This window comes from Chelonus insularis, unplaced genomic scaffold (assembly GCF_013357705.1).
Source record: "Chelonus insularis isolate UGA/USDA-ARS -01 unplaced genomic scaffold, ASM1335770v1 contig_310_pilon, whole genome shotgun sequence".
Classification (NCBI taxonomy): domain Eukaryota; kingdom Metazoa; phylum Arthropoda; class Insecta; order Hymenoptera; family Braconidae; genus Chelonus; species Chelonus insularis.
The window spans coordinates 63,868-85,798 of record NW_023276483.1 but is presented as its reverse complement, the minus strand read 5'-3'; the positions used below and the strand labels follow the sequence as shown (position 1 = coordinate 85,798).

At 27.6% G+C, this 21,931-nt stretch overlaps 2 protein-coding genes across 11 annotated transcripts in view; one reads left to right on the top strand and one right to left on the bottom strand.

The window, feature by feature from the left end:
• Fkbp14 (peptidyl-prolyl cis-trans isomerase Fkb14) overlaps nt 1-21,844 on the bottom strand; it is a 35,441-nt gene extending 13,597 nt beyond the window's left edge. Inside the window, exon 1 of the mRNA XM_035080717.1 lies at nt 21,701-21,844. Within this exon, the coding sequence (XP_034936608.1) occupies nt 21,701-21,708 (8 nt within the window). The 5' untranslated portion in view covers nt 21,709-21,844. The remainder of the gene's footprint in view (nt 1-21,700) is intronic.
• Nucleotides 11,120-19,887, top strand: MESK2 (misexpression suppressor of KSR 2). Of its 10 annotated transcripts, none has more exons than XM_035080706.1 (10): nt 11,486-11,581; nt 11,651-11,859; nt 13,165-13,601; nt 14,095-14,148; nt 15,413-15,612; nt 15,700-15,820; nt 16,219-16,507; nt 16,577-16,846; nt 16,924-17,008; nt 19,524-19,887. In XM_035080706.1, the coding sequence occupies exons 3-10, from the start codon at nt 13,384-13,386 to the stop codon at nt 19,667-19,669; spliced, it is 1,383 nt and encodes a 460-aa protein (XP_034936597.1). In that variant the 5' UTR covers nt 11,486-11,581; nt 11,651-11,859; nt 13,165-13,383; the 3' UTR covers nt 19,670-19,887. The 10 variants fall into 10 exon arrangements, 8 of the variants coding, with proteins under 8 accessions (XP_034936598.1, XP_034936597.1, XP_034936603.1 ...); XM_035080712.1 differs by adding an exon at nt 18,329-18,373 and having other exon boundaries at nt 11,509-11,859; XR_004690163.1 differs by adding an exon at nt 18,329-18,452 and having other exon boundaries at nt 11,510-11,859; nt 19,524-19,663.
• Nucleotides 21,845-21,931: the final 87 nt, after the last annotated feature.

Below are 21,931 nucleotides of genomic sequence, written 5' to 3'. Positions count from 1 at the left end.
GAAAAGTTTACACCGCACAGACAGACAACTATATTGGTAAATGTAAAAGTATATACATTAGATAAAAAAATTAAATGAAAATGTTTCAAAATGAATAAGACATTGAAAATTTTTGTCAAAAAAATTGAAACATTCTTTTCTTACATACAAAAGGTACTTTATTTAATAATAATAATAATAATAATAATTCTTGGCATTATTTATTGCCCTAGTTAGCACAATTTAGAGTACACGAAAACGGCTTTGAGATTTAGGCATGGTTATTTACTTTCATAATAAAACCACAATAGGTTTTGTTCCATCATTTTTAGTCACGTATAAAAGGATTATATTTTTTTGTTTTATTTTTAAGTTTATTTTTGAAGAAAGATAATTGTTATTTATCCAGTTAAATATTCAGTTTGAAATTGAATTAAAAATGTTAAAAAAAAAAAACTTAATTGCTTTAACTATATTTTGGAGTAAACAATTAGATTATTCCTGTAATAATAAAATTAAATATTACAAAAGTGTGTTGCATGTTATGGAGAATTTAAAGTTATTTTCTCGTTATAAACTAAAAGTGATTCTTAAATTGGACATCCTTTTTCGTGTAACTAAAAGAGAGAAGAGAGATAAAATTTAATCAGCTTTTATTGTTAAAGTTACGTATAATTGATTTTTAATTTTAAATCATAACAAACACAAAATATAATGAATTCTATATCATTTATTTCTCTCTGAATTTATAATTAGTATGTTTTACATTAATTAATTATTTCTGGATGCATAAAACAGGAAGTAGATTGTTAACTTATCAATAAATATTTAATTAATACCTAATAAATGGAATACCAACAAAAGTTTTTAATAAATATACGGGAATTGTTTTGTTTTAAAAACCATTTTCTGATCAGTGATGTCATGTTTTTTGTCAGTAAGATTAATGAAAGAAGTGATTAATTGATTCAATGTGCAATAATGATATTTTGTATAATAAACAATCTTTTGTTATCATGAAAATAATGCACTTTGGTAATAATAATACAAGAGACAAATACTATAATAATTATATAAACTAATGTTGCGTTCATTGAATTTTCTATTATTTACGATATGACAAAATTCACATCACGTATTTCTGATATTTGCACATATAATGTTTTGAATGAATTTTAGTCATATATTGCATACTTCCTTCTTCACCTCTACACCATGATAGTTGAGAACACATTTAAGAGAATAAAATTCAATCACTATAGATAATTTGATAAATTCTTTGATAATTTATCAAAAAATAAATTTAAAAATATAAAATACTCGGGAAGACAGTAATTACTTTTTTTTTTATTATTCAAAAAAATTTAGAGTGAAAAAAAAACGTCAATGTCAATTTTTCGATGGAGAAATATGTAAATGAAAAATTTTAAATGAAAGGCCACACATTTTGGGTTGGAAAAAACTAAAAGCATAGTTAAAATTTTAATAAAGCACTTTATATATCTATCTTTTTTTTTTATTATTAATAAAAATTAATTTTCATTCCACCACTTGCTTCTTGTATAATTAAGATTCAGTAAAAATTGATCTCGACCTTCATTTTTTCATCAGACATTGCCGTCTATAGAGAAAGTCTTGTTAAAATCTACTTTCTCTGACATAAACGTCTGGAGAAATAATAGGTAATGCATCCAAATATTTTTAATCACACCTGTAATTTCTTTTTAACAAAAAAAAAATGAAATTAGAGTCGTGTAACTCATCGATAAATAATTTGTGAAAGTATAATTTATTTTTTTAAAAAAAATGAGGATTTCAAATATAAGTGTTACATATTGATATACTTATTGGATCAATCTAAAGGTACATCAGGAATAAATATAGGTCGTGAAGTAGAGCAATGAAAATATATGAATAGAATATTTTCAATGTGCTTTCAGATAGATGTATAGAGTATCCTTTAAGAATAACATGTTTAGCTTTCTATATAGCAATATAAAGTGAATTTTAAAAATAACAAATATTTTGATTGCAATTTATTATTCCTGTTTTCCTTTTGAAAAGGAATATTTATAAATTTCCTTTATATCCATCAATTTGAAAGTACAATTAAACTTGATATTAAATATATTATGTATATGAAGTAGTAGACAAAAATAATCATAATTAATGGAATTTTAAAATACGAATATTCAGGATCATAAATATCATCCAACTGTTTGGCACTGGACAGATTCATTATTTTCAATAATTTAAATGAATATGAAGTTGAATAGGTAATTCTTGGAGGATTTATTTCTCATGATTTATCACTGATACTTTTTATCATGTATGTTAAATTCATTTACAATAAATAAATATATAATTCAAACATTTATTAATAATCATCCAATGAATATCAATTGGCACATTTAAACAATACTTCTCTTTATTAGATAGAAAATTGATTTCCAAAGAGAAAGTGTTTTTTTTTTTTCAAATAAAGTTCAATAGAAAGTTGCTACTAATATAAGATGATTGTGGTTGATTTACATAGTATAATAATAGAATTACTCGCATATACATATAAAATAATAGAGCTTATTAGAAACTTATTGATTGCAAGCTTTACCTTTAAATCCATGATATTTGTATGTAATATGACTCCTTTGATATTGAGTGTATGCATTCTCGAACGAGACGTATGCAAATTATTTTGGGTTCATGATCAAACAAGAGTGAATCAGGTCAAGAGATAGGGTCTGTATTAATTAAAGAGGAAAAAGACGATAATCTATATACCAGTGAAATTGAATACCCAATATTTCAATGAATATTTAAAGTCAAGTTTATTAGAATCTAAAAATTCATTAATTTAATAGTACTTTTAATTTCAACTGGATGTGTCGATCAGGTTAAATATTTTTTTAAATTAAAAACAATTATCCATAGATGCTCATGAAACGTCATTAAATTAATCAAATTGTTCTAATTAAATAAAATGGGGAGAATGTTTTTTTTCACGGTTAAACTCGTTTAAAAAAATATACAGAATGGAATAATTGAGAGTTTCATTGTGGATAATAAAAGAAATAATGTATTAATTAATTGGCCTCAACAAATGATGGAGAAGAAACTTAGTCAATTGGTACGTCAGGATAAAACGCAATGTAAATATGTAATTTTGTCAGAAATTTAAAAGCAAAAAGTTTGTATCAGTGAATAAACTTGAAGGAAAGGTAAGGTTTCTCGAAAGTTTAAATTGAATTAACCTAATAAAGCAAAGTGCGCGCAGCTCTTTTTCATCACTGATGACAGACTTCTCCTTTTCCTTCAGCAAATAAAATCAAATTACCAGCTCAATCACACACGTATTCAAAACTATTTCTTCCTCTATCATTTCCCTTGTTTCTATCAGCATAAAATTGATCAACGAATAAAGGCGATTATCAGAAAATAAAAAATTATTTGTCAAGATATAATTCCCTGCAGAACATCGACACTCTAGCCTATATAAACTTGTAAGTATGAAATGTTTTATAGCTTTGGTAACTCTATATAAGCCTCATATTTTCAACGTCAACCTGCAAAAAATGTTGAAGATTTAAAGGCAAAAAAAAAGAAGGGTCGTTGAAAAAGTTTTTACACGCTTTCTCATCAATCCCTTTGCGTATACAGCAAATATGTTTTATACATATAGATACATTATTCCACGTAGATAGTACGAATACGCGGATATGTGCCTATATATAAATAAATTGAGAATGACTATAGTCTATCGAATTTACCGCGAACACATACGTGAGAAGAATTTCAAAACTCCATCTCACTATATATACCCTCGTATCCTCCTATCATTCAAGAATGTCACGTTAAAAAACGATTTATTTCGCGTTTCTGCATTTAGAGTTTATCTTTTCTATACTTTTAACTTTTACACTCTCTATAAGTATTCAATGCATCCACTCTACAATCCATCTTTGTTTATTTATATGTTCTTTCATGTATGTGAGTTCTTGATCAATTAATTATTAGTTATTTTATAAGTGAGATGATAAAATTATACCTGGAAGTGAAATAATGAAGTTGTGATGGATTTGATTCATTGAAAGCTTTTAAAGTTTATTTTTTTAAAATACTCTAGTCTTGAATGATTACATTTTGAAGGTAAAAAGAACGAATTTAGTTACAAACTAAAATAACTCGATAAAAAATGGTTGAAAATATCTAAAATAACTATTTCAAAGCTAAAAGTATAGGTTTTCCAACTAAATCGAAAAAAGTAAGTTGATTAACAAAAAATTCGAAGGATTTTTTTTTAGTTGTGGTTCTTTTCTATATTTCTGAACATTGATGTAGAGAAAAATAAAGAAATATTACAACAAAAGAATAAACAAGTTTTATAATAATTACACTTTTTGATAGAAATAATAGAAGAGTTAAATATCTTTCTCTAAATTACTGATTTTGTGAATAACAATTGAAATTAATGAACAATTGTCTTTAATAAATTTATGATTAGAGTTTGAGAGTAAAGTTGGTAATAATAAATAATGATTAATAATTTACTGATTTTATCTATTTAGCTAAAAGTCAGAAAGTAAATAATGTTTATTACATTGATAATTTTGTAATTTAACTCGGTAAAACTTGGTATTTTGGATGGTTTCAGAGTCGCCTGCTTATGCTCTGAATGTTCTTGGGGATTTGTTCACGTGGTTGAATGAAGGGATTGGAACAAAGCCAACATGACTTTCGTTCGCAAAACAATAATAATACTATAGTTGGTATTTCATACATCGAATGACAAATGCACTTTTTAAAATTGCATCAAAGAAAAGCAACTTTTTTTTAAATTATCTTTTTTAATGATTGTCTCGAATCTAGTAATTATTATTTATTTATTTATTTTACCTAAGAAATGAATATAATGCTTTGCAATCTAATTGGACATTTAAATAGACGATTGAGTAGATTTGTTGTAGAGTATAATTGTAAACTTATAGAATGATTTACTCTGAATAGTGTGAAGTGATAAACTTGGGAATGTATCTATACTTGATGTGGTGACATAGTAGAAATGTTGGATGCAGCAAGTGGAGAACAACAAGGTATAACCAGACTAAGAACCCCAACGGCAGCTGTCTGGCGGATTGTAATGCCTTAATAATTGCAAGTAAGGGAGAGTCGGGTAACTTGGTATAACTTGTCCGTAATTAGCAGTCTTGTGGATACGCTGGTAGATGGAGACAACCCAACTTCGTTCTTCACTCTAATTAATAGTGATACTCAGGCACGGAACAGGGTTCTGATGACGTTGAGGGGAGAAACTCAAGTGGTTGATAGGATGCCAGTGTACATGCATTGAGTCAAGGTGAGAGAAACGACAATGAAGCTTCTGAAAATAGCATGTATGCCACAACTGGGACGTCGTATCAGAATTCGTGACATGATCAAAGTTATTTTGATAAAGTTCAGTATGCTATTAAGTATTTAACTAATGTAGTTGAGAAATTTTATTATCTCATGTACTTTGGAAACTTCATATTCATTATATTTCACATGAAACTACATTAAATTTTCATCTAAGATTTTTGACTAAACTTCCACTTTAATACTTTGATATTCTTTATTAAATTCCAATTTTCATTTCAGTTTATAATGAAAGAATTTGCTTGATAATAAATTTATCAACTTTAAAATTATGTATTTGACATGTGAACGTCTTAAGTTGTTTCTTTGTCTTATCTTGTACAGGTAGCACAAAGGGGAAATTGCCTGGCAGCCTGCATGCATTCTCTACCTGCGGCGATATCCTGATAGAAGTTTCCTTTCAGTGAGCATTCCCATCTCAAAACTTTTCTTACATCTCTCTTCAACACCTTTCCCCTCTTTCTCAAGCTCGTCTTCAAACTTTAGAGCTTTCTTCAATCTCATCAGTGTCTCACACGAAAGCTTATGAATTTCACATATGTTCATGAGTAGTGTTGCCTGATAATGCCATACAACTCATAAAAGCACTTCGTAAGACAATGAAACCACTTTTACATGTAAATTATTCACATCTTTATCTAAATTTATTTCTCATATTTTTTTTTTATAAACAATGCAGCCATTTATTATTATTATTATTTATCTAGTTGCACTGAATTTTTTAAAAATAGTTTTTACAAATTTATGATTTTATTTTTTTGGAAATAAAAGATTTAAAGTTTTAAAATATTCAGAAATTGAAAAAAAAAATATTTACCATGTACCATTGACTCTTTATAGAGTGTATACCACAGATCTATATAACTGGACTACATTCAACGGTACTCAAGCGTAAAAAAGCTATTGATATATTTTATGGGCGCGTTCTATTGATATCATCATGATTAGTTTTCAATAACACCTACTATTTACGCTACTTTCCGGTATCCATCAGTATTTTACCAACTCGTGAGACTACCAGTGGTATCATCAAACTCTCAAAAACCCCAAGCGGATATCAAGTACTTAAATAATTATTAAATCATCGTCCCACAAAATATTTATACCTGAATCGATCAATTTTAAACAGTGCTTGAATCTAAGTGCAAAAATGAAGACACAAAATTCACTCAACGACGAAAATTCGACATCTGTTACCTCTGACGAACCAAAACCAATAAAATTGCAAGATAATGCACTTGAGTTGAATTATTCTCAACTCAAGAAAGAAAGTGATCTACCAATTGCTACTTTATCTCCGGTAATTATTGATAAGATAAATTTAAGGTAAGTTTACATACAAATACTTAGACATTTAAATTAAAAAAACATGAAAGAAAAAAATTTTTATGTTTATTTTATAATAAAAAAAAAAAAAAAAAATTCAGTGCATCTATTTTATGAGAAATCTACGTGATAGTCTGAGAATAGGTACCCTTCTGTTAAATGAAGACAAAAATTTTTTCGTGACTTGTATTCGTGGTATCATCATAAAAAAAAATCGTTCTACTTATCTTCAAAGTAGAAAAATTTGTTTCAACTCCAACTACATTTGATAAAAGTTAGATAACTTAAATAATCACGAGAGAAAGAAAAATATTAATTTTAAAAAGTATTTAAATATTTACTGATAATAAATGGTTATTTAGCTAATAATTTTAATGAATTCTCTGAATAAAAAGAATACTAATGTTTATTTTTTATTACTATAAAAGTCAAAGTTGAGTTTCGTAGCCTTACAGAGTATGAAATCTTAAATTCCATCCGAAATAAATATTTAATGACAACGAAATGAAACTCGATCGCAATGTATCCCTCTTCTCGGTGCTGTTTGAAAAGTTAAGCACATCCGTGACCAACATCTCTCAAACGATTTTCTTCGTCTTAAGTTGCTTTTTTTCTTTTTAACCAACTAAACTCAATTGGTCATCTTCAAGAGTACTTTTATCAATTTATTTCTAGTCAAACGTTAAGCCTTCAGTCGAGGTTTTCGTTTAGTTGTTTACTACTAGGTATATACTTTTCCAACATATATATATATATATACTCCTTTTTCGATTCCAACCGCTGGTAGATAAACCAACTTAAGGACAAGGTATAAGATACTTTTGATACTCTACGACCTAGTTAGTTTACATCATAAAACCTAAACCATTGGCATTTTGTAAAACACATTTCTGCAGAGTTTATAATACGTCATTATTTATTCTATCAATTATAAAGTAAAGTGATGAAATTTTTTATTTATTCATCATACTTTGTCGATAAAAATGAAATTGTTCACTATAAAAATGAATTAATTGTTTATTTATTGTAAAAATATTGCAAATTTCAATAATAAAAATAATAATGAAAAATAATTTGAATTTATAAAGTAAATTTTAAAATATACAAAAATTAGAATATATATACACATATTTCTAACTTTTCATTCTGTTTCTCAAGAATTATTCTGCATACATTTTGATGCATTTACATAGAATATAGTTCATACAAATTGTAGAACTTGTGGTCGAAAGGATTTGTCTTGAGGTTTTGTTCACAATAAAACAAATACAGACATCCTGTATATTTTTGGATGTATATAAATAAACATATAATGAATATTTAAATTATAATCAGTGTATGATCACTGTTTATTTTATTTACCAAAAAAACTGCCCTGTTTTCCAATAAAAATGAAAAAGACAAAAAAAATATTTTGAGTTTAAAAAAAATATAATTTAAACGTTAATAAAAAAATTTCGATTTTAAAATTTTCATGTTGTATATTATATATATATTTATTTAAATAGCTTTTTCTCCATTTACTGATTTCCATATTTACTTAGTCTTTGAAAAAAAAAAAAAAATCAAATAAAGTTTATCCACTTTTATTTTTCGAAACTTTAGAATTTGAAATTGAAAAAATCGTTTGAGTATAATATAAACAATCAAATGAGTTCGTTAAATTTTTTCATATTTATTTTGTTGTACATATCTATGTAAAATACAAGTGTGAGTAAAGATAACCTTAGAAGGGTAAGTTTTCAAGGTAATCGTACGACTTGATAGAACTCACACTCAAGGGATACGACCCCAGCATACCCAGATGCCTCGTATTCGAAACTTTGCTTATATTCTCCCTCGTGACGACTTGGTAAAATTATTTTATTCATGTATTTTTTTTTTTTTTTTTTTTTTTATATATACCACGTATGTATATCGTATGAGTTACATGATTAAAGCAAATAGATAAAGTGCATATCAACTACTCTCGTCATCACGTACACTATTTTATACAGAATATGAGTAAATAAATATTCCATAAAACAATGCTTAACAAAAGACAATAATATTCCTTATTCAAACATTCAACTGTGACATTATCATTTTGAATAGTTTTTGTTTATTCTTGTCAAGATTTTGTAAAGAATATTCTGTTCCCTCTTACTGCTCTGCAGTCAACTTATCGAGCAACTTAATGTAAAATCTCAAAAGCAATAGATTGCCTACGTTATTCTTAAAGTCAAGACAATCTTACTCTTTTTACGCCCTTTCTATCCCTATTACTTTTCACGACAAAAGTTGAATTGAAACTTACCACACTAAAACGAGTAACCGCGAATTCTTATTTTACTATGCCTTAACATTTGCATGGGTAAACTCAAGGAAGTTTGCTTTTCTCGTTTTATGCTAATGCAATGTCTCACTACAGCTGACAGTCACCAAACTTGACAATATCCTTGACAATAATGAAACTTGTGGTGTTAAATTCAATTATTAAAGATTTGAATGTCAAACAAAGGAAAAAATTTATTTAAGGAAGTTACAGTTGTCAGAGAATACCTTATGTTACTTTTCTACATGAGAAAAAATAATTATCCATAGCTGTGAAGAATTTTCAAAAATTAGTCTGAGCTTATTTTGTGTCCTGACAACAAACATTCCATTTATTAAAATCCGTAATTTTGTCATCTTTTAATTTTTTTTGTTTAAAACAAATTGCTATTGCTATAAATAATATGAAATTGTTCAATCAAATCCAATGGTTTATAACACTTTATTAATATTAATTAAACATAATCATCATAATGATTATTCAATAAATTAAAACAATTTTTAATTGTTTATAACAAATCGAAATTCTCATGAACAATGTATAATATATAATAAAAACAATATTATATTGACCTTAGTTGTCAACAATGATAATTATCTATTAAATTGAATTTATTTCAAATGCCTTTTTTATTCAACTCATTAACAGTCTTTTTATAATAAAAAAAATGGCTGAACCGAATTTATTTAAATTCCTTTCAGATCTTCTTCATTGTATCTTTAAAATGAAATTAGTCTGAAGTCGATATCTTCAGTGGTTCTCAAGATATCGAAAACGAAAAAAAACCGGACGTACGCACGTACAATTGTACATACGTACATACATCTTTTTCTAAAGCTTTTAATATGCTTTTAAATGTCTCAAAATGACAAGATGTGAGAAGATTACGTATTTTAAAAATCAACCCCTATTACAAGACACTTCCTGCAGGAAGTTGACAAAAATTTGTTGCATCTTCAGATAATGTAATAATTTTAAATATGCCATTAATTATGCATTAACTGGTTCAATCATAAGCGAATGAAAAAGAGAGGGAGAACGATAAATTCACTTGTATTCACCCAACCGAATTATGTAGATTGATCACAATACAATGCAATGTTGTCCAAACTTGTGGGGGTAATTATCTCGTCACGGAGTAGTACAAGTGACTAGCGGAACGTCCTCGGAGGACCAATTTCTATCTCTTGTTTATCGCGTGGGTATATTAACTGACATTGCATTCGATCGAGGTCATGGGAATGCTTTTTGTTGAGTTTTAAAATAAATCTTATTTTATAACAAATACAGAATTACTTTTATTTGTATAAAAAAGTAAGGTAAAGTAAAATGCAAGGGTAGAGTACTAGGATATTAAAAAATTAGTGTTTCGTTTAATTAAACCTGTCTGGGTTGAATACATTTTATCATGCTTTTGCTAATATTTTAAGATTGCAATGTAATAAATACTCTTGATATTGCAAATATTTATGCAAAGAGAAATTTAATTTTTCAAGAAAAAAAAAACGATTTATAACATTATCTGTTATAATGGATGAAAATCTAATAAAGTACTAAAAAATAAGAGAAAAGATACGATATATGGGTACTGTCCTTTTGAATTATCGTATCTCACGTTACTAGACGTATATTAAAATCTTTTTAACCAACCATAAATAAGACTATGTTCATCCTTGTAATCCTTCGTTGGAGGGTTGTGCAAGTTAAAATGAATGTGAAAGTCACACGAAAAAGAGTAGATGTATTTTCAGATATTGCACCTATGATTTAAATTTATTCTTCACTTCTTACAATTTGATTTAATTTGCTAAAATGTATGTCTAAAAAAATCGCTGATTTTTTTAAACTCTAATTTTATTGATGATAATATTAGTTTTGTTATCAACGTTGAATATTTGAACGAAAATTCCGCAAAATGTTTTATAATTTCAGTCGGTAAAAAATTTCGTGTTTTTATCGACATAAGATCAATGATATCCAATAGGTAATGTAGTCATCTACTAATTTCTCCTATCCCTAAAATATTTTTTGGATAGTAAGAAAATTTCCAAAAATATTTCTATCGATTAATTTACCTAATTTACAAAATTACAACACATGTAGTTTACATTACCTTGTTCGTTTTAGTGGCTCGCGTTTAGACAGCTTTAAATATTCAACTTAGAATATACTAGGTTATCATCGAAATTACTACAAAAACAATTACACCGTAAGTATAATCATAATTCTTATCAGTTAGAATCATTACTTATCAGTATTGTGTATTATTTATGAGTGTATTGATGACTAAGAGGCTTGTGCATTGGTAGTAGAGACTGAAAATTTAAGAAAATTTCACTTCTACAAGCTAGCATGGCAATGCATTACAAAGGTACGACATAGATGTCGACACTCTGACCAAATCCGGTAAAATCCAGTATTTCTTGCGCAAGACATTCTGCGCAATCCCATTGACTGAAGAAAAAAAGACAAGGGCCAATAGTAATTCTCGGTGCCTTCGTGACAAGACTTGAGCGTAATCACTTGAGCGGTGTCATTCAATACTGTTGAGTACGTTTCGTATTAAAATCTCTTATTTTAAAACTAAATTTAGTTTCACGTTGAATATAAAAATTTTAGTGATCAAGTCATCAAAATTTCTTTGATTTTCATTGATAAATACCAACGTAAAAGAACAAGTCCGAGCACCACTGAGCTTCATTTTCTTTGTACGAAACATCAATTTTAAAGCTGCTACTATTCTTTGGCTCTGAGGATCTTGGACGATCCACTAAATCACTTATAAATAACACCAAAACATCATCGAAATATAATTTCAAAGCCACCAGGTGAGAGATAATTATTCAAGTAAAATAGGCCATTTAAATCTAAATAATCAATAATTGTAATAATGTTATTGACTGGAGTATACAAAGTCAGAAAATAAGAAACTAGTGTTAACTTTCGTGGAACTAGTCGTCATCAATATATTAAGTGGGCTAACATTTACTTTATAGATTTATTTTTATTGTGTGGTACGGACTAAAAATCAAAGAAGTTTTATCGATTTTGAATCTTGTAGTAGGAGCGAACTCAATTACATTGGAGGGACGACATGAAAAATCAATAATACTAACCCTACCTCAACATCGAGTCTTCTCGTTGCCATTGTATGATCTTAATTTTTTTTTTGTGATCAAAAAAATTCGAGGAATTGTTTAAAAATCACTGTGATAGATATTCTTTTTAATTATGCTAGAAAATCATTATGATGATTATTAAGTAATTTATCGAAAAAGGGAAGTTGATTTCCCGCGTTGAAATGAAAATGATAAAGCTTGAGTTGGTATATATTTTAGTACATACGTAGATCAGTGAAAATGTTCGTTGAAAGTACACATATTAATAATACACATTTATTTCTCAACATACCCAATACTAACACATACACTCGATCATATGCTTCTCCGGTCTGTCACTATACTAGGTCACAGCACATAATTCTATTTTACCTTATTATCATTCTGAACACGAAAATTAGGCCTCTTAGGAACTACTTTGAGTCATGTTTTTAATTACTCATAATTATAGCCATTGTTTTCTTTTTTCTTTTCTTCATTTAATGTTATTGATTTTTTCTCTTTAATTGAAATAAGTTTATAAATAAAAAACTAATCAGTTAGATTGAAGATAATTTTCAAAAAGTATGCTAATGTTCATTTATTCTAACAATATCAATATTTATCAATATTTATAATCTCACTCTTGGCATGCTGCAAATGAGTGTATTTCTCTCATAAAATTTTGCATGAATATATTTTGCATGCATTTGGATCGCTAATATATAGTTAAATAAAAGTTCACTCATGCGCTCAACATAATCATAAATGTAATATAGTATATGGATATGCTGTTTTATGTAACAAAATTTGAAGATCTGTATCTCTTAAAGTCAGTCTATCGATAATATTCTAGAAATATCGATTTTCTTTCTATGACAAAATGAAAAAAAATTTTATTAAACAATTAAAATTTAAGTCATATCATTTATCTATTTATTTTAATAATTTATTATTTTTTTAATTTCATTATTCAATTGTTTATTTGCCTTGACGTAATTTCAACGCTTTTGGTCACGCCTGCATTTCGTCCAGAGTGCGCACAAACATCTCAACCTACAATATCTTCGCACGTTGCTTCTTGATTGTCTTGAAAGTTGAACCACCATCGAATTTACGCATCGCCTGGCTAGACTACACAACAGATGAGGCAATCATAATACCTAAAAAAATCTACGACGAAGATAAAACGGAAGAGCAGTTGGCTGACGCCATTACCATTATACTAACAAATAAACAAGAAAAAGTGCCGTCATGCCGGCAGGTAACGGCACTTCGTATACGTCATTAGATGATTTAAGTGAAAATGTTTATAAAAGTACAACGATAGTTGATCAAACGCATCAAACAATCAGTCAAAGCGTTTTCGACAGCGTAAAAAAAGCCTTCAATTTTGCAGCTCCTAAAATGGAGTTGAGAAAAAAAGACTCACTTATCAACGATCAAATAGAAAGCATCTCTATAGTAAAAAGGTATGTTTATAAAAGTAATCATTATTATTAATGATTGGGTATTGATGATATGCTATAAAAATCAATTAATGAGTTGCGTGGTAACATAAATCGGGAAGTCAATAAAAAGAATCAGACTTGATTCGTATACTTGGAAAATTGCAAGTTGACACTGCGGTTATCGATCTGGCCTACGTAAAATGGCCAAGAGGTAAGCCGCATGAAGCTATATTTATCGATGTTCATTATGCACTGAACATGTATCAACTCATGTAGAATATATTGCTTTTTCTTTTTTGATCGCTACAGCCCTTTTATTAGTTTTTATCAGCCTTTAACTTTTTTTAATCTTATTAATCTAGCATAAACGTATGCGAATGTTGAATTTTTATATAATGTAATTTTGATGAATGACATCTCTCGTCTTGTATATAATAACCCTGAAGATTCAATGGAAAATGGATTGAAGTTAATTTGTTTGGTCGTGTGATTTTTTGTTGCCGTTTTGTTTTAGGAACAAAAAAAATATGCCAACCGCAGCTACTGCTGAAGAGTCTGCGCTATTAGGGTGAGTATATTTACTTTTAAAAAATTAAACAAGACTGTGGATTTTACGTTTCAAAATTATTGACATCAAAAATGAATTTAAAAAACTCGAATGAATAAAGTAGAATATTTGGAGAATTTATTTTTTGATTTATCCAATTTTAAGAGAATGCATTGTTAGCTAGAGAATGAAGTAAATAGAATTAGCATTTTTTCCTAATCAACTGTAGTTGGAATATTATATTGCATATTTATTTCATCAAATTTCAAAATTCATTATTTACTTTGATAAATACAATACGTAATAATCATAGATGATGCAGTAATTATTATGCTCTATCACGCTAGCACACAATACAAAAGTATGAACTTCATATAGACTATTGATATCCATCCATTCATGATCATTATCATTACTATAAACTGTAATAAAAATGACTTTATTTTCAAGAGAATTACTACAGATAGTATAAAAAAACTAGAAAAAGGGAGTATTTACTGTAACAGTGAAAAATTATCAATAAGATTACACAGACAAATCTTTGCATTGATTACATAATGTATTTACACTCGTTAAATCTTCGTTCATACTCAGTATATATTAATATAACATGTTTCAAGGCTAGGTGAATTGAATACAAACGTGAACTGCGTACTCGTTATTTTCTTCATTTCCAATGAAAATTTATCTTTAATATTGGCTATTATATGGTTATAATTTTATGTAATCACATTTCGAATGAAATTATTAATAAATTTTAAATCAATACTTCTGCAAAACTAGGCCACGAATCAAATAAAATTCGGTTGATTTTATAAAATAAACTAAATAATAGAATTCAATAAAACCATTTTTGTGTATTAATCAAAGCACTTATCATGATAACTAAACAATCATTCCGGATCGCTAAATTGAATGGAAACATTTCAAGTATAATTACTGATGTAGAGTCAGCAGTAGATTGTCATTAATTGATTCATGAACCTCTCTATGATGACCACTGCAATGTTGCCTTTAAATTCAAATAAATACTTAAAAACAGCAGAGCAGAAATTTTATTTGAAAAAAAAACCTAATGGAATATTTCTTTTTTTGAAAAATTTAATTAGAAATAATATCTATTTAAATGGAATAAATTCCAAGGTTTATACAGAATCAATAATGTAAAAATTTATTTCCTAGTACCTATTCTCAGAAAGAAAAATTGCCAACTATTTTACTAATATCAAATTAAAAAGATAGATCAATGTTTTTTAATCACATTTATTTAATTAATTTTCTTTAGCACAATGCCCTCTGACAGTATGGATGACATTGAATTGAAGAATATCCAACTTCAATTCCCTAGCTTAAGATACCTCACGAAGGATGATGGTTCAGTAAGAGAAGAAAGAGTTGAAACGGATCGAGGGAGTATTTTGGTTGCTGTTCAAGGAAATCGTTCTAAACCTGCCATTCTTACGTATCATGATCTAGGCCTTAATTGTAAGTGAATTAATTAAATGAATAGCTTGTCTAATAAATGGGTTTCAAATGCTGTTCAAGTTTTAATTATGTTGTTCTAATTTCTAGATATTTCAAGTTTTCAAGCGTTCTTCAATTACATCGACATGCGAGTGTTGCTGGAAAATTTCTGTGTTTATCATGTGAATGCACCAGGTCAGGAAGAAGGAGCACCAACATTATCCGAAGAGTAAGTTGAATAAAATACATTTAACTGTAATTTAATAAACAATCAATTATCTAATCAGTTAAACTGAGCTGATATAACTACATACTCTGTACTTGATGATCTTGATTGAGGAAGTGAGTCTTTAATATTTACCTTGATTCTTATGTCAAGGTAAATTTAAAAAACGAATATACATATGACTTTCAAATAGAATCAAATAAGCTCTAAAGTTGAGTAAACATTTCAAAATAATTTGTTTACTAATAAAATCCATTTAAATATTTTTCCAATTTATTTTTACATGAATAAATATGTCACTTTTTAAAAAAAAAACTTGTCAAGTAAATTATTCATACTTGTTTACTCTAGTTTAGAGAAAAATCAATATGAAATCAACTAAATTGAATAATAATTTACAGTTATGTCTATCCTACTATGGACGAGCTAGCAGAACAGTTGTTATTTGTCTTGGGTCACTTTGGATTGAAATCGGTTATTGGTTTTGGCGTCGGAGTTGGAGCAAACATTTTGGCGAGATTTGCTCTAGCCCATCCTAATAAAGTAAACGCCCTGTGCCTCATAAATTGTGTCTCAACACAAGCAGGATGGATCGAATGGGGTTATCAAAAATTAAACGTTCGTCATCTAAGATCACAGGGAATGACTCAAGGTGTATTAGATTATTTAATGTGGCATCATTTTGGACGGGTAAATATGATTTGTTTCTTCTCTGAATTGTTACTAATTCTTTGTTCTAATCAATGACGAATATTCTAGGGCACTGAAGAGAGAAATCATGACCTCGTTCAGGTTTATACCAATTATTTCGAACGTAAAGTAAATCCAATCAACCTAGCCCTGTTTATCGATAGTTATGTACGACGCACAGATTTAAATATTACACGAGAATTAGATCCCACGCGCAAAAAGGAAGGCTCTACTCTCAGTGTACCTGTAATTAATATTACTGGAGCTTTAAGTCCTCATGTTGATGATACTGTAACGCTCAATGGACGATTAGATCCAACTAACAGTTCATGGATGAAGGTAATCCTATTTTAATACATAACATAAACATTAACACTATCAAAAGAATTGTTTCTAATAATTATTGTAATTTTTAGATTTCGGATTGTGGTATGGTTCTTGAAGAACAACCAGGAAAAGTTAGTGAAGCATTTCGGTTGTTCCTTCAGGGTGAAGGCTATGGTAAGTGAATGTTTTAACATTTAAAGAATATTAATAAAATATTAATTATTACTAATAAAATAAAATTATTATTATGAAACAAACAGTAGTAAAAATATAAATGGACGTGTAGACATGAATTCAGTTAATCTCAATGTCTTTCACATTTTTGTGGTTGAATATACGTAGTGCGAGACAAAAATTTTGATGTCTTTCAATGTTAAATGTAAATGGAAAAAACTCCCGTATTGATGTTTCATAATTAAATTTAATTAATTAATTAATTAACGATGAAAAACATTGACGAATTATAGGTTCAAATACATAGGTTACTGTTTTAAATAATTGATGTAAACATTATCAAACTAGTGCTAAGTTACCTAAATTTATACTTGTAATTAAAATCATTAATTACTATCGTTAATATCAATCACATCAATTTTAAATTGGCCTAAAAAATGTTTGAATATTTTTTTTTACTCTTTAGTAATTATAAAAATAGTAGTCAGAGTTAAATATATATAATAAGTAGAATTATTCTAAACTAAAACAGATTTTATTAAAATTCATCAATTGAGTTGTCATTTAATATCATATGAATTTATATATATATAAAAAAAAAAGAATAATAAATGAGAAATTAATTAGTATTTAGTGCTATTGCCTGATCAGTTTCATATTTGGAAATATTTTTGTTCCTTATGAAATTATAATTATTCTTTTGGCTTTTTTTTTGTCACTAATTTACACTACCTGCACTTGACACTCAACATTGACTACACTTGAATAATTCGTTCAAGATTTCATATTTAAATACAGTTGGTACTGTATAATTAATTTATCTAATATGATAAACCAATAGGAATCTCATAATATTGAGATTTATACTAGAAACACTTTGTATTTAACTTCACTGTAATTATTAATATTCTCTATAATTGAAGTGAAAAAAATATAAAAACAAAATTTGTTCATCAATTTGCGCCTTTATTTCCCACGCGTCTCGGATCGATCGAGTGGTATGTATATTTGAATAAAAAAAACATGTTTAACACAAATAGCATAAAATAGAGGTCATCGTTTTTTTATTTAAGCTTATTAGCTCAGAATTGCTTGATTATTTTTCGTAATCTTTTCGCGTTTACATGTTTTTACTATTACTATCACTTATGCGTGTTTACAGTCACAAGTCATCATGCATCAAGATTCTCTTCAAAGCACTACCAAATATTTTAAAGCTTTTGTTTCGTCGTTACTATTTTATATTATTATTTATCATTTTGTTCTTATCATTTATTATTTGTTGGTTAAAAATTATCTTTCATTTTTCATGCATTTTAGTGGTGAAAAGTTCGCGGAAGCCGCTGACGCCTACAGCATCCGAAGGTAATTGTAATTAGGAATTGAAGCAGCAAGGAACTGACCAATGCCAATGGCCAATTTAGAGGCCATATCTAATTGTTAAGTAAGTCGGAATTCAAAATATTATCGGGTTGTGGAAAGCTCTGATTAATCATCGAATGCTGGAAAATTATTTAATAACGCAACCGGCTGAATAGTTTAAATTATAAAAGCTAACTGATTGTTAATATGGTAATTTCTTAATTATTTATTAAACTAAAAACGAAGAGGATTAAATATTACACTAGAAAATAATAAAAAGAGTTGTTTTTAATAATCAAAATAATTTATGAAGAAAAAATTATTTGATTGATAACTTACAGCTTGAATTGAACTAAGATCAATAGCCTATTCTGTACAAGTTTAACAAATATTTCTAGTCAACTGACCAACTACTACTTTACTCTGGTGTGTGGCCAACTAAACTCTACACTGGTACACTCATCTTGGTTAATATAATTGATTTTTAAATAAATTTTACTTCCTGTTTCTTTATTTGAGCATTAAAATGAAAAAAACTTTCAAGAACAAAGTTATTTAATTTTTTTAATATGTTTTCAAATGTATAGGCTCGGACTGAAGCAAATAATGTATAAAAACATAATAAATAACCTTTTATGCTGAATAAAACTAGTGTTTCCCTTTATAATGCGGCATTCGACAGTGGTAGGAGATTTTTAGTAAAATTTTTCTAATGTGACATAAAGCTATTCATATACAGCGTTATTGCACCATGTAGTTTATAGACAGACTTTCAGTTCACATAATAGTTTATTTTTACAAATACTCATATTGATGACAAAATGTGTATATAAATATTGATGCACATAACAAAAGAAAACACTTACACATCAATTATTATTATTATCCTTTTACTTTGCATGTTGGCTTGTCTTTGGTTTATTCATAAACTAAATGTGTTATTGATGACCATTTTGAGTTGTGATAATTGACATGTATTGTTTTCATAACTCTAATTAATGATGTGAAACTATTGATACATTATTATTATTGGAATCAATATACCAATTGAATAGATGGAAATAATGATCATTATTATAATTTATCATTAATCAAAGAAATTGGATAATAAATTACTGTATTAAACAAAGTTGTTTTTTTATTTTCTTTTCAGCGGCTCCACTATCTCCGTTAAAAATGGCCGATTATCGTCTGGCCTCATTAGAAGGGTTAAATCACATTTGTACTAAAAGATTTGACTGGCCTACAGCTGCTATTCACATCACCGAAAATCCTATATCTGAAGCAGTCGTTTGTTAAGATATTCGAGACTTTTAAAGTCCTATACATTACCAATTTAAACAATAATTAAATTGGATATCACAACTGGGAGATTTTAAACTCAATTTTTTATTATTATTTATTTAATTCTTTATTTTGGTCTCAGGAATGGTTTCGTCTGTATACAACGATATTAAACTGCGATCAAGTATTTGTCGAATAAGAGAGCAACGAGACACAATCATACTAATATAACATGTTCAACTAAAATTAATATCAACATTTAAACCTGAAATGTTTACAAATATTCGTAAAGACTTGATAACAAGAACAAATCTTAATTTATATAGTTTAAGAGAAACAAAGTCATTGTAATTATTACAAATTTACATATGTTTTAAAACATAATCTGGCCTACTAAAATTTTACACAAATGGACAAACCATATCTGTATGGATCAAGAATAATTCATATCGTGAAAAAATATTTTATTAATTAATTAATTTTAACTTTTTTTGTGTTACACTGAAATAAAATAATTATTAATGCAAATACAAATAATAATAATAATAATTCTTTTTCAGTGTAACTCATTTTTATTTTAAAATATCTTTAGACCTGTGTATTTTAAAGAATTTTTTTCTAGTTTGGAGTATGTGCACTTCTTGCACTGATTTTTATTTCTCAAGAAAAAATTCCAAAAAAAAAAATGAAAAAAAAACAACGTTAAAAACTTATAAAGTTATAGTTAAATAGGTTAGTTAATTTACAAGTTAAATTAAAGAATGCGTCGTAAAATTAGTCAAGATTATTTGATAGATTTCAATTAAATTTTTGCGAGATTTTCCCAAATCTCTAGAGTGATATACTAAACCGTGCCTGCATTTGAATATAAATTTTTTCTTGATTGATGAAACTTAAAATTGATATAAGTTAAGCAATAATTTATTATTTGATAATTTTTTTCCCTGTTAAGAATTGAATTTTATAATTTTTTTAATCTTGTCTTTGTATATTTTTGGTTATCCTATTAATTGCGCTGATATACGAGCACTAAACATGAACTGCTGACACTGATGTGCATACGTGTTTGATTTCATCAGTAAAATGATATTTTGAAGTTGCTGATAGTGCAAAAAGCAAGCAAATTAAGCGATGAATTCATAAGGAATAATCTAGTTATGTTTTTATGATGAGAGATATTTTACACATGTACCAAAATATAAAAAAAAAAAAAAATTATGGAAATATTTGAAATAACAAAAGTTATATTAAAAAGTGGAATAAAATAAATAAAAAATGCAAGCTTCGAATCCTGCATCGGTGGATCTCGGGTTTCTATACATACGTATATGAGCAGCTATCACTGCTAGAATCATAGAATTTGTGCTGCCTTAAATTGAAGAAAAAAATTAAAAAAAAAAAAAAATTCCCGATGCATCATAATAGCTTGGCGCACCGGCGATTAGCAGTTACGACAAGCACTTCAGACACAATAGCGATGTATATTCTTAATTACGTCAGAAAAAAATAAACTGACCAAACAAAAGGAATGCAGAAAATAAGAAGCAGCTAAATGTTTAAATAAATAAATACCAGACGGCAGAGCTTTACTATGAAATTATAAATGATGTCGCGAATTCACCAGTATAATATATACATCTGTTATTTGTAATAAATGAACAAAAAAAATAAAAAAATTTATTCGAAATTTAATTTTTTTACTACTACTTTCATTAAATGAGAACTTTATTATATTTATCACCAATAATTAAGTACTCAAAAAATAATTAAACTCCAATTTCCGCTCAAACGTTTCATGAAGTAAAGTAAGAATTTAAAAAGATGTAGATCACTACTATTGAGTCATCCATTTAAATATGAATAAAGTAAATATTAACAATTATAATAATGCTTCAATTCTTCTATTTGATATTGATAATAATAAATAATTGACTTTTACATATTTGTAAAGAAGTAGCATCACGTCTGCCTATCAAGAAGCAAGCGTCTCACAACTTGTTTTTCTGACCTTGTATTTTCTCTTATATGTCTTTTGTATGAACTCACCGATTCATGCACCGAGGAAAACCAGTCCTGTTATGTTTTGCACACGAAGGGGAAGACAGTCAAGATTTTTACAACGATAAAACGATTGGCGAAGCAGGCAGCAGTGGATATAATATTTGATCTCACACATACATATCCTATATATTACGTCTTATATTAGTAGAATCATAACACAGCACTAGCGTCTTTTTCTCGGTAAACTTCGGAAATCTTCGTTATTTCTCGTAAGAC